The following is a 13975-nucleotide window of genomic DNA, read 5'->3' on the forward strand; positions in this document are numbered from 1 at the left end:
AATATGGCCAAGGCTGAGATGTTGTTTCAGGGAGTCCTTGTATCTTTTCTTCGGGGCTCCTCTCATGCGGTAGCCAGTGGCAAGTTCACCCCCCCCCTTAGGGTATTAGTGAGGAAAAAAATTACCTTGCTTTCACTATTTAAGTGGAAGTATTTGCAAAGAGTGTGAAAAAAGCCACATATGTGTAACACAAGAGTAACAGTTAAAAATTAGGACATCTTTTAATTATTAAACATCCTCAAGACTAAAGACGTTTGCAAGATCCATTTATATGGGATCAGAGTTCTTTTTATGTAAATGAGTTATGGAAGAGATCCGAAGATGCATACTTCAGTAAGTAAGATAAATCTATATCCAGTAATGACCAAGGGTATTCTGAATTTGTCACCCTAATGCATATTGGTCTCAATTTATTTGCTTCTGAAAACATCTGAAACTTCCATCCATCAAAAAGAAACTACTGATCTCGATGGCTTATAGGTTTAGCAACCCTTATATTAATTCTTAAGTTTTATATTATTAAATTATACCATTAAATGTGTTCAGGGGAACTTACAGTCAAGGATTTACTTAAAAATCAATTTAATTGAAGACTGAGTATTAATTCCTTGTCATATGATGATGATATTTTAATTGATGGTAGACTTTATTTATTTCAGTGCCTTAGATACAATCTCTGTCTCTTTCTGTGTTTGAATTTGTTTGAAATCTAATTTCAACTTTATGTGTGCTGGTTTAGTAATGTTTAATATTAACATCAGCATCTTGAAGATAAATAAGGTGGGCTTAAGAGTACCTATCAGTCATTAGCTTAGTATTGTCACTTGATGAAGTCTACATAGCATAGAAAGTGTCCTGTAGGAGTGCCTTAGAGGTCAAGAGTGAGAGTTAGTGGAATGCCTTTTTTGTGGAAGATGTTCTGCATTTGGTTACTGAATGTTTCTGTCCATTTTCCCTTCTCTGTGCATGTTAATCCTATTAAATAACAGTTGTTTGGGTTTGCCCACAGTTTCATGAAACCTATAAAGTTCTGCCATGTGCAAATCTAAAATTCACAGATTTTGGTAGTAAAAAGATAATTTTTGATCAGGTGTTCATCATCGTTCATTTTCAAGATCATATTAAAAACTGACAAATCTACTTACAGATAAAGTTTAATAAAGCCTGTCTTGTCTGCTTTAAAGATCAGGTTTTTGTCTTGAGTTTTTTGATGCTATGTACATGGAGATAATAGATGCTTAATTCTGTTTAACAAAGTGATGTTTTAAAGCTAACTGGTTCCTACTACATGAAGTTCCATTTTTGAGATACATACACACACTCTCAAATCAACTTGAAGTTCCTATTTGAGAGCATTGCAAGCGAGGGTAGTGATAATTTACAAAATCACTTAATATTGCATAATAGTGATACAAACATCAATTTGAAATCGGTGGGAGTAGTCATTGGGGAAAATAAAGCATAAGTCTCACAAAAATATCTCCTAGTATCTCTGCAAGACCATGCATATCTGGATTTCACTGTCATTGCTCACTAGTACTGATGTCATTACACTGTTAAACCATGAGTTTCTCTTTCAGATGTGTGGGAGGCATTGCTTTGTTTGCTAATGGGTTTTGCCTTAGATAATCACTTTTGTTGTTTTTGTGTTTTGTATCATTTCAAGGCCGTTTGTATGCAATGCAAACAGGGATGAAGATTGATAGTAAAACCCCAGAATGCCGTAAATTTTTATCCAAGCTTATGGATCAGTTGGAAGCTGTAAGTAGAATTTATCACTCTCCTTTAAAATGATTCATGATATTACTTTAATTTTTATTTAAGCTTCTGCAAATAAGATCTCCAACATCGGTTATTGATGCAACTGTTCTGTATGCAGGCACATTGTATGAATTTAAGTTGTATGTAATAAATTGGCAGAAGGATTTGAAAAGGTAAAGGAAGAGGTAAAGCTGTATGTGTGTATGTATGCATGCACAAACATAACTGAAATTTTGCCATTAGGTTTTGTGTAGACAACATGAATTACAATACTTTATTCAAACATTCTCATGACAAATCATAATTCATTATGAAATAAATACAGGTGTTCTAGACGACCTTTTTAATGTATTTGCCTTTGATTCCTTGAAGTGTGTGAGCATTATTTTCACTGCTGTAGGACTCACTAGCCTAGTCCTTGGATGCTTTTGAAAGTTTTGACCTAAAACCTTGTACCCAGGGAGTTTTTTAAACTGTAAAAGATAAAGATACTTCTGATCGTATCCTCTGTTAGAGATTGGAGATTTCATACTATGAATTTTTGTAAGCGCAGTCTAATCTGTGTCAGAGATGGCCTTGCCATGCTCTTTGAATGGATCTGATCCTATTAAAAAGCCTTAAATAGAACAGATTTAAAAAAGGTAAAGTTATTGTACAAATGGTCAGTTTAAGTTCTAGGAGCTGTTTATGTTCATACCTTGTAGTTTTCAATATTCTCAAAGGAAGAAGTGTGTGGGTTTTAAGGTTTAAGTGCTCATTTGGAAGCAGAAAATAATGTTGAAAAATGAAGCAGCAGTTCTTTGTATGTTTACTATTAGTAATTCTGTCCGAAATCTAGCCACAGCAGCGCCTGAAGAGTTTGTGCAAAACTACTACAACAGCCTTCAGCTGTGAAAGGTGCCTCATTTGTGAAAGTATTCAAGGCCAGGTTGGATGGGTCCTGCCTGAGCAATCTCGTTTAGTGAATGGCATCCCTATCCATGGCAGGGACGGCTGGAACTAGATGATCCTTTAAGTCCTTTCCAACTCAAACCATTTTTTGATTCTAAGATTCTTCAGGAAGAAAAGGAAACATGAACTATTTGGGGGTTTTTCTCACACCTTGTGCTTCTTGCTATTTTTTATCACTGATCTTTAGTAATGGAAAATTCAGCGTACAGCGACTTCTTAGTGTGTTATTTCATCAGATTTTGACACCTTCAATGAGTCTGGTTTCATGTTCAGAAAGGGAGAGAGGTGGCAGGAGAGGTGAGATTAAAACTCCAGAAGAGTTTGCTCCTCATTTCCTAAGGATTGTTGAAATTTGTTGGATCCCATGTGGTACTGAAGCAGTTAATCTGTCTGCAGCATTCAGTTACCCCTTCTGTTTCAAAGGTGGAAAGACTAGAAGAGCAGCAAATGTCCATGCTTTCATCTTTAAGTTGCTGGTAAGATTGTCTGTGAGACAACTGATGCACAGGCATTGAAGGTTCTTCCACGTATCTAAGTGCTGGGAGGATGGAGAGAGCACCTCTAAGCAAATCTAGTACAGCAGTTTTGTGGGCTGGAAAGCTTGGGTTTATGGAAAAGTTGGACCTCTGCAGTAATGTAACAGCAGCCATTTTCAGTCTGCCCTTAACCACCAGGGGGCACAGAGAAGTGCCGCAGGTCTGTGCTTTCACTGGCGCTGCAGTTGGGTGTTTTAGAGGTTAAGACAGAAGCTTGCAAACAGTCCTGATCTTTACAATACCAAAGAATAAAACCACATAGATATAGCTGGAAATTACCAGATCTGTCCTTTGCAAGAAACGTCATAATATTCCAAAAATGTGAATTAAACACAGCTATTTTGTATCCAAAATGCATGTTTCCCTCAGAAATATTTTTACATAAAATTGCATTGTTTTGCTTTCCCAGTACATGACTGTTTCATTTAAATGTTTCAGGTTTTTTTTTTTTTGTAAAGTTAAACTGAAGTGGCTTGGTTTTTAGGTTCAAATTTCGAATCAACATTTATAACACCAGTACTTCTTTATTGAATAACAGACTGTGTGATGGGTAATTTCAAAAGTAAATAACTTAACTTTAATATTTTTAGAAGTGTACGTAACAGTGTCACTTGTATGTTTAAAATAGTCTCCATTGAATGTCAGATCAAGTATAGTTATTCAAGTATAGTTATTTTCTGAGTGTGAGGTATATAGACAGAGGTATAGACAGAGGTATAGACAGTGTGAGGTATATAGACAGACTGGGGAAATATATGTGTATGCAACCAACTTTTCTCCTGAGTCAGCTTCTGTGTTTCATCTCAGTTACATATCTTTCAATTTACAAATTATGATATTCTCACAAGAAAATTACACTTTGTAGAACAAATACTTTTTAAAAACCACTTAGAGTACTTGTTGACGAAAGTCTTTAAATTTAAAATTCTATTTGGAAAGCTTATACTTCACTATTGAAATCAAGTAACTCTTCTGGCAACATTCTAAAAAGTTGGCAGCAGTCTAAAAAATATGGAAATGCAGCCTGCATGATTACATTTTCTTCACACGCACAATGAAAAATAACTACCATTCAGAGATTGTTTTTAAATCTTTTGGCAAAATAAAGGCTGCAGGTTAGTATCATGCAGTGTTCCTGTTTTTGTTCTCTAAGGATAACCTGAGATTTCCTCATGTGCAAACAGTAAGCCTATTCAGAAGCTGTAAATCCACCTGTTGTAACTGTTAGAGGATTGTTTGCTTTACTGATTTTTATTAGGAAACCTGAAGATTCTTGTACTCTAACATCTTTGAATTGAAATACACTGCTTACACTGAAAATTCCAGTAAATCCAGAGGTCACTAGACCAGTCAAGGTGGGGTTCACACACTTTGAAAGATATAATAAACTGCAGTTAAATAAGCTTTATAAGAGCTTGTAAGTTAAATAAGCTTTATAAGAGCTTTTTTTATACATGATCACTCTGATCTACAGCACCTTTATAAAGGATGGATTACTTTACTGATTGAACTGTGTTGAATCCTGTCACAGACTTCGGAGTGCCTGGTCTTTTGGATACTAAAGGGAAAAACATCTGTAGCTATTCCTTCACAATACTGTAGTTGTGTTTATTTTTAACTTTTACAGAGATTTTCTGTGGTTTTTATAAATATTTTGTGATTGAAGATTCAGAGCTACTTTTTCGTAATGTTTCTCTCTCCAAAAGAATGTGCCTTCTCTTTCACACACCGCTTTTAGCATTTTGTTATGTTAGAAGCTGGAAATTTGTAAAACAAAGTGTATGTTATTTCTTTTTCAATTGTATTGTCCTTGTTTAAGTCAGCTGGTTAATTTTGTGTTTGCAGAATTGCTAGGGTCTAATAAAGTAATTGATGTATTTTTCCAACACTTTTCAGATGAAAAAGCAATTTGGTGATAATGAAGCAATTACTCAGGAAATTGTTGGTTCTGCTCATGTGGAGAATTATGCTTTGAAAATGTTTTTATACGCAGACAATGAAGACAGAGCTGGACAATTTCATAAGTAGGTGAAAATCTTTGGTTTTCTTATCTGAATTAAGCTACTGGCCAGGGAATGTGAATATCCAAACTCCCTTTAATTTGAATGGAAACAAGAATTGGGTTTTAATACATTCTTTTCTCTTTTAGAAAACTTGATTTGTTGCTACTTGTACCTCTCGTAACTTCACACATTATCTGGTATCCTCCTCCTTATGTTCCTTAAGAGGTTGTTAACCTGCTGGCAAGGCTTCTAAAACCACAGGCTAATACTGCACTTTATTTACATCAAACACGTTATAGTTTCTACTGATGGATAGTAAAATAGTTGTGATGATCCATTATGTGGTTTGGTTTACAGCAATTACTATGGCATGTTGATGTATTTTTTGAAACTAATATAGGATTTCCTATGTCCTACATGGAACATTCCAAACTAGAATCTAAGTACAGAACACATGAGCAGTTTTAAAACATACTGAACATTTTCTTCACTGTAGTCAGGATACTAATCAATATATTGCTAGATTTAAATGTTGTGAAGCAGGTTCTGTAACATCAGATTAAAAGAAAAAAAATAGTGATATTTGACTTGAAATAAGCCAGTATGATCTAAAAATGACAACTTGTAATAGTATGATTCTGAAGACTGACATTACCAAGTTAGCAAAATATTTTCTCTTTTACAGAAACATGATAAAATCCTTTTATACTGCAAGTCTCCTGATAGATGTTCTAACAGTATTTGGGGAGCTCTCTGAAGAGGTAAGTGTTAGGCATACGACTGTATTATGTGATTGCTTTTGCTAGCACAGATGTTGCCTTTATAATGTGTGAATATGAATTTCAAAGAACATATGTTCTGATTGTATAGTCTTATGCTTGTTAGTAAGTCAAAAAGAATTGTACTAAGTATTTCAAATAAATCATATGTGAAATACTAGACAACTGTTACCTGTTGGAGGATGCTTTATGGGAAGTATCAGTTAGAAATTCAAAATTTGATTATTACTGTGGGACACATAGCATTACATTGAACAAGTGGGAATGCTTATAGGGAAAAATGATGAAAGGTTCATGGCTTTTTCCGCCTTTGCTTTTTTCCATGCCCAGTTTGGAATTCACAGACTCAACATCCTGTATGTAAATCCCCAATCTCATAAGTGTGCCTAATGTGCAAGTTGTACTTGCTCAGTTTAAAATGCAGATGTTGTGGCTACTTTCATTTGCAAATATTGGAAAGAGGGTAAAAAAATGGTCTTAATAGTGGTGCACTTCTTGTATACTATGGGATGTAAGTGTAAATATTAAAGATAAGTCTTACTCAAGAGAAATGCTTGGCCAAGAGTTCTTTTAAGATTCTGCATCATCCGTTCCCTGAGACTATACCAATCTAAAATTTTCATTTATCAAGAGGCACAAGTAAGTTTGCTCTTTCATATGTTCTCTTAAAACTGGCTGCTCTGCACCCTGACATCCTTTACCGTATCAAATAACATTTTCTAGAGCCAGAGAGTGAATGCATATTGAGTTGGATTGAAAATACAATCATCTTTGGCTGTAGGAATCCAGTGCACAGGTCAGTGCACTGATTTGGTGACTCCTCAGAGGTCCTGAAGCAATCCTGCTTTGTAGATGGAAGAAATTTTTATTAATGTTGATGTGGAGTGCTAGTAGTGGTATGTTTACCCCCTGTGTCAGGGGTTTTTGTTGCTGATGCTGAAAGGACAGATATGCTTTGAAATTGGAAAGAAGCAGAATTCTCTCATTTTATTTAATCAGTGAAGACAATAAAAGAGAGTGTACCAGAAATACAAGAAACTTCTGTATAGCATCATAACATTTCAGCAGTGTCCTCATCCAGTTTCACATGAAGGAATGATGGGACAAATATGATCTGACCATCTTAGACTTTTGCAGAAGCTTTTGTTAGCCGGAAGTAAGCTCAACCTGACACCTGGTTATATAGTATGACACCTATATTCAGATCATCTGTTTTTTCAACATGTAATTGCCTTCATATATATGTATTATCAACTACTAAAAGGCTTTTAAATCAACAACAGAAGGCATAGAAAGCAGATATTTGACACCTAGAATCAGAAAATGGGTACTGTACTTAATATGTATTTTTTTAAGTGGCAGTTGTTGATTATTGGGTAGTATGAATGGATTGTGTCAAAAATTAAGAGTGAATGTTCTATATCTCAATATTAGAAGTAGGCAAAAGGATTTTCTGGAAGATATGTTTTACAAGACACGGCTTTCATCAGCTCAGTAGGAAGCTATATGGTAGTAGTGTTCTTTTCATTAACCTTAGTAGTAACATTCATTCAGTAGGGTAGTCTTCCAAAAAGGGACAGCAGTGCATATTACAAACAAACTGAACACAACAGAATTTTGCTTCTCAGTTCTGGAATGATAACCTTTGCAGTTGGGATGCATGACAGACATGACACTTTGTTCCCTTCTCCTTCCTCCATCCAGCATTTTGGGCGTGGGGGGTGCTTGGCCCATTCTTAAATATGCACTCCTTGGGGCACCACCAGCCTGGCTGAAGGTGTTAGCTGTGTCCCACAATGGGTCTGCTGGAGCTAGTTATATCCAACGTGGGGCAGCCCTGGCTTCTCCTCACAGACACCACTGCTGCCATCCCATGTTGCCAGCACTTGGGCGTGGACACCTGATACAACAGCATCTTCACATTTTATCAATAAATAATTGCTGTATTGGAGCAGAGGGGAGATGTACAGACTGTTAAATATTGGATAATAATATTTTCTAAAAGTACTATACTCTGTATGAGTATTTCTGCATTTTGTGGCTCCTAGTGTGTTTGTTAATAATAAAGGAATTTAATCTGTGACACTGACTGACCAGAAATGATTGTTAAAAGAAAGTATTTAGCAGAAAGTCAGATTTTCCAATTGCACTTTTTGCTTCTGAGGTATAGTGAATGTGTTTTAATAAACCTGTCTTAAGGATAGGCTTTTTTTCTGAAGAAAATCTTACTTGCAGAAATGAAGACTGTATCTTTCTCTTGGGCTTCATAAGGGTCCTGGTGGATACAATGTATTAAATATGAGCAAGGGAGCTCGCTGGAGATACCTTTTGTATTGTGTCTCTCTACCCTGTTCTAGATGACAGTGCAATAGGCTTTGTGAAGTACAGTATTGAATGTCAGTTTATTAATTCTCAAAAACTTTGGATTTAATTTCAGTCAGGACTTCTAAAGAGACATCAATCTACCTCAGTTTTCAAACCACTTTACCTGTGATTGTTGGTGTGGAAATTTGAGTTCACCAGTACCTTGCAGGTGGTGATGTTGATGTGAAGCATGCTATCACAATCTGCATTGTTGATTTGGCCAATTTATTCCACTCATCCTTCTAAATTTCTCATCTCTGTTTATATTCAGCCTTGCTCCTTGATATATATTACCTCAAAACTGTCAGAACTGGTTATTTCTCATATAAGTTATGACAGAGTAGTTAATTTACATAATCAGTTTAAGATTTATTGCAACAATTGAGAATTCCTGGATTAAATAAACTGTTGAAGCTGTTGAAACAGTCCCAGGAAATACAAAGTGGCTAATCTTCAGTTCATGTTTTGACATGTTGAAGGTTGTACCCGGGAACAGTAAAGTGTATTTTAAAAAATGAAATGGAAAATCTTAAAATTGTTAAGATTCTGGCATTTATTTCAATCACTCATATTTTCTGAAAAGAAGAATTTATGAAAACCCAGGTGAAATGCTTTTCCTCAATTTCTCTTTCCCAGAAACTGAAAATAATGAAAAATCATGTTGATTTTTTTCAATTTCAAACTGTTACCATGGAAATGGAATCAGAAGGGCAGGCAGCCACTTTGCTTCTCACTGCTATTGCTTCATACTGACACCATTTCAGAAAAGGAGAGTTGGCAAAAAAATATATTGACTGTCAATATAATAATTATTTTTAAAGACACGTTATTTTTTCTATTAACTGTACTATTAAGGTTGTCATTAGCAGTTTGTTTAAATTTGCAAAAAAGGTCTGTCATCTGAATTTTAGCTATGTTGTGAAGATATTAAATCAAAATATTATATGTCCTAGAATATCCCAGACAAATCACATTAATCTGCATCTACATCAACCTTTCTGTATTCATGCTTTTAAATAATTTTTTTAATTTTAAAATAATGTAATTAGAAAAGATTTTATATTACTGATCAGCATCAGTCGCATTTTAAGTTTCAGGTATTTAAATCTAAAGTGAATAGTCATTTTAAGTTTACGGAGATAGGAAACTTTCATCATCATGTCACGTCGGTACTTCCTACACAGTGCTCTGCATTTCATACTGGTATGAATAGATGGTCTTGGTATAATTTATTTCCTTTTCCTGACATGCTGCATTAATCGAAGATCTCCACATTTTCCTTTCATGCTGAGATCCTGTTAGAGCTGTTATCTTATTTTTTTTTTAATACACCTGTTAATTTCACACATGTTGTTTCTCTTTAAAGGGGTGTCAAATGACAGAAGAGAAAGCAGTCTAGTTTTCTTATCTTCTCTCAAGGTGGAAAACATGTTTATATTTCTGTTTTGAATGCATAAATTCACAGAAGTGAGTGGGTAAAATGTCTGGCCTTTTCCCTTCCCCAGAACGCACAGCACAGGAAGTACGCCAGGTGGAAGGCAGCATACATTCATAACTGCTTAAAGAATGGAGAGACTCCTCAGCCTGGCCCCATTGGAATGGAAGGAGAGAGTTTCGGTATGTTTTTCTTTTATTTTCAAAAGAGCAGAGGGCTGTGCCAAGACCGAAATGGATGGTATGCACAGTTCTTCAGGGAGCACCCCACAGGAAGCAAAGCTTCCCCATTTAATGTTCCATTCACAGTGGGCCACCTTCTGCTTTTTCTTTTCCGCTTCTCCTACTGTTAATTTTATTGGACTTTACTGTTTGATTGACTTATTTAATAAAATATTTTTTTTCTTTGTAGTAGAGATTATTATTTTGAATACAGCTACTTTCTAAGAAGGCATTGTCAGCTTTGGGCCAGAACTTTGTATTTCTTTATTAATACTCACGCTCCTTCTTTTAAATCTGTTCTGTAAAGTTATGATCCCTTTGCCAGTTTATCCTCTTTCAGAAGTTACATAGGATTTGAAAATGAACTGATCATAGGTGAATTCAGCTTCAAAGCAAACACCTGGTTGTGTGACAACCCCTTTCTCCCTGTACAGTATTGTGGGTTTCAAAACAGGTCTGATGTTTTTCAGTTGGATTTCCTGCCTCTTTCTCACTCATCCACCTTTTCCTCATGTCTTCAGTTTTTCCCTGTGGTCCTCTGGCTACCTGAGCTTCCTGTACAGAATTCCTTGAATCCTCTGTAACTGTTAGGTAAAGTGGGGATTTCCCAGCACATCCACTTAACCAAAATGAATGTTTATTACAACAGGCTGTTTTAAACCTCCTAAGTTACAACTTTTACTGTCTTCTATTTAATACACTCAGACCCGTCTAAATTGCTGCTGATTTAAAAGACCTGGCTCTTCAGTATGAAATATTAGGGACATTCAAAACTTTCTCATTTAGAGCTTTTTAAAGACAGATACACCACTTTGAGCAGACATGAACTAGCCTCTCTATAAAGTAACAGAACACATACTAAGCAGACTCTCTCTTACACATCCTAATCTCTTCTGAGAAAGACAGCTCTGTTCTCTTTTTTTATTATGTGTATATTTACTAAGAGTAACTAAACAATCAAATCAGAGTTGCCATATTTTTATTTCTAATCTTTATAGATGTTACCCTACTTCTAAAGTAGAGATCTGCAAACTTCACAGATGTGTGCATGTTTTTGTGAAGTCAGATGAAATCATGTGCAAAACTTTTTTGGTTAAACTGCTAAGCCAGAAAAAAGTATTACTATTATGTGTGTAAAGTGATCATGTTTTTCAGTTATTGATAAAAGCAAAAGATATGCAAAAATTATTCATTTCTAAAATATATAAAAATAGAAATTGTATGTAATTTATTAAACTAACTTTGAAAATATTTTCACCGTTTACTTTTCCTTTGATTGCAGTTTTTCTATGCTTAATGCTTTGTGGATGTTTAGTTCTTTTTGCATTTAACCAATTGCGTTTGATAGTGATCAGTTTTATTAATAAGAGGTCTCTTTGTTTTTCTCCTCAGTCAACACAGATTGAATATGAATTTTAGAGGTTAATCTCTTACGAAATAGGATGTCTTTGGAATGGATATTTTCACTATGCAGATTAAAATAGACTAATTCTGCACAACGACAATAACCTCTATGTATCATTCTTCACATACCTAATGAAAAAACTAAGAACATTAAACATTTGAAGTTTTCTTCTGACCTAGTATATGAGACTATGTACATATGCACGCACAAGTATAAATATATCAATCACCTATATTAATACATAAATTCATAAAATTTATGTAGCCACCTCTAAAAGTGCAAGTTGCAACTCCCACTGCAAACCTCATCACATCTTTGTCAAATTACACCAGTTTGATGATTTAATGAAAAATGGAACATATGGGAGAACAGTCTTTTGGTATATTGAATGTAATGAATAGCTCAGTTAAATATTTTTAGTTTTAAATGAGTTCTCTTTAGGGGTCTGGCTCATAGTGTGGTAAAGCTCACCTGATTATCTGAAACAAATTGAGAAATTGTAAACAACTGCAAAAATAGAATTTCTAAGTAAATATTACAAAGCTTTTGCTAAAAATCTGTGTGTGCAACTTGTGTAGAAGCTATTCCTCAGCAGCAACAAATAGGTTCTCTCTTCATTTTATTAATATGGAATGCAAAGATAAGTGACTTGCTCAAGGCCGCAAAAGAAACTGTTGTAGAAGTGAAAGTAGAATTCAGGGCCTTACTCAAATCCTTAGTACTCATTGCAGTACAGGTGAATTGGTGAAGACTCTTGCTCTCATTACCAAGTTATATCTACATGCAACTTAAAATGGACGCAAATGCTGAGTGAGCCAAAATTTTAACATCCTTACTGTTAGGGAGCCTGCAAGATCTGTAATTTGGCAATATCTTTTTATATTGTTGTTGAATTGTATTTCATGTAGAAAGATAATTTCTCACACTTTTATTTTCTGAGAAATGAAATGAAAAATACCTTTTCTGACATTTATTTTGACAGTTAACTCCACAGTGTAGGTGTCCCTAATGTTTTACACAACCAAGACAAAAACTTTATGCAAATTAATTTTTATGAGAAGAATCAGTAAAAAAGAGTTTCAATTCTTGCTTTGTGCATCATAAGAAGAAAAGCAGGATTGTTTGAATGTACGACTGGACCTTCCCCATTCCTTTCTGCTTGCTCATTTTCTTCCTCCCCTAGCAAGTGGAAAAAGTCTGTTTAAACAGAGTGAAGCTAGGTCTCTGAAGCTTGACAAATTACCATTTTTTTCCAAAGTGTTGGGATTTTTTTGTGATTTTTGTAAACCATACTGTAACTCTTGGAGATGTTTTTACAGCAACATAGGCATGCTTTATGCAGTTCTGCTGTTGGATTCATGGATACTTTTGTCAGGATGCCACCATGGAAACCTTAAAATAATATGCTTAATTTATTAATGCAGTTGGAATACAAGTCCTAGAGTACATATAAAGGTTACTAAGCATTTGCCCTAGGTCATCCAACAAGATTTTATACTAATGGAAAAAAAATGGAAATATTTAAAAGTTCTAAATGGTTATAGTATTGCCATAGTAAATAAATGAAATGTAATTGCTTACACTGCAATATGTAATATGTAATCTACATTTATATTACAGAATTTGAGAAAACATTAGTTCCAACTAGTATAAAGAACATTGTATGAAAAGTTGATGCACTTTGGAGTTTATTTCTCAATGTTGTGGAAAAAAATTGGATGTGTGTATATTTTTTTTAAAAATCAGTGTTCCGATAGAACCTTACATTATGAATCTTATAGCAACATCTCAAGCAAAAGAGAAACAATGTAGCAGATTGAGAAAAAGAAAACGTTTTAAAATTAAAATTGATACCTTTTAAATCTCTGAATTCATTAAAAATAGGAGTCCATAGAATTGGAGAAGTCTGGACTCCTTAAAAATAAAAATTTTTTTACTCTTAAATTTAGCGCACTAAGCTACTGAAGTTAAGTCATAATTGGTGCTTCCTTACACTAGACAAGGAAATCCCATTAAGCCTTGAGAATCCTCTGTTTGTACAAAAGTGTCTTTGGATAGTTGGTTATGGGGCCAGAGATATCAGTCTTATTTCACAAAGTCTTGCGTTCCATAAATAAATAATAATTTTAAAAACGCAAACAGATGGTGTGGGTATACTGTAGTTTTGCAGAAAATATGAAGAGCTTATGGATTCATTATGCTGGGATTCAAGCACAAAGGTTTATGAGGTTCCAAGACAAGAAACTCAGCTGGAGCTGAAACGACATGTAAAACAATTGTGTCACTGTTTCACAGCCTAGTATTTCAGCATCTTTAAGCAAATTGCAAGGAACTTTGAGTTCTAGGTTACTACTGCTTTATGAGAAAATAATTCTCTAATTTTTTTTAGTGTTCATTCCCATTGCCTGGAAAAGATTATTTTTTTTCAGTAATGTTATGGATGTTCTAACTGCAGAATTTAAAAACAGTTTGTTGACTTAAATGTTCTTTTTCAGCAGTGTGAAATCCTTTTATTTGGCA

The 13975-nt window shown here is 34.6% G+C and overlaps 1 protein-coding gene across 4 annotated transcripts in view; it reads left to right on the top strand.

Annotated features, from left to right (window-relative positions):
* The window catches only part of VTA1 (vesicle trafficking 1), a 35921-nt gene that overhangs the window by 10237 nt on the left and 11709 nt on the right, over window positions 1-13975 (top strand). For all 4 annotated transcript variants that reach the window (XM_017825917.1, XM_017825918.1, XM_017825920.1 and 1 more), the window contains exons 2-5: window positions 1667-1761; window positions 5145-5272; window positions 5937-6012; window positions 9900-10011. In XM_017825917.1, coding sequence (XP_017681406.1) covers window positions 1667-1761; window positions 5145-5272; window positions 5937-6012; window positions 9900-10011 — 411 coding nt within the window. The remainder of the gene's footprint in view (window positions 1-1666; window positions 1762-5144; window positions 5273-5936; window positions 6013-9899; window positions 10012-13975) is intronic.

The sequence above is a fragment of the Lepidothrix coronata genome, unplaced genomic scaffold (assembly GCF_001604755.1).
Source record: "Lepidothrix coronata isolate B3197 unplaced genomic scaffold, Lepidothrix_coronata-1.0 Scaffold123, whole genome shotgun sequence".
In the NCBI taxonomy this organism is placed as follows: Eukaryota; Metazoa; Chordata; class Aves; order Passeriformes; family Pipridae; genus Lepidothrix; species Lepidothrix coronata.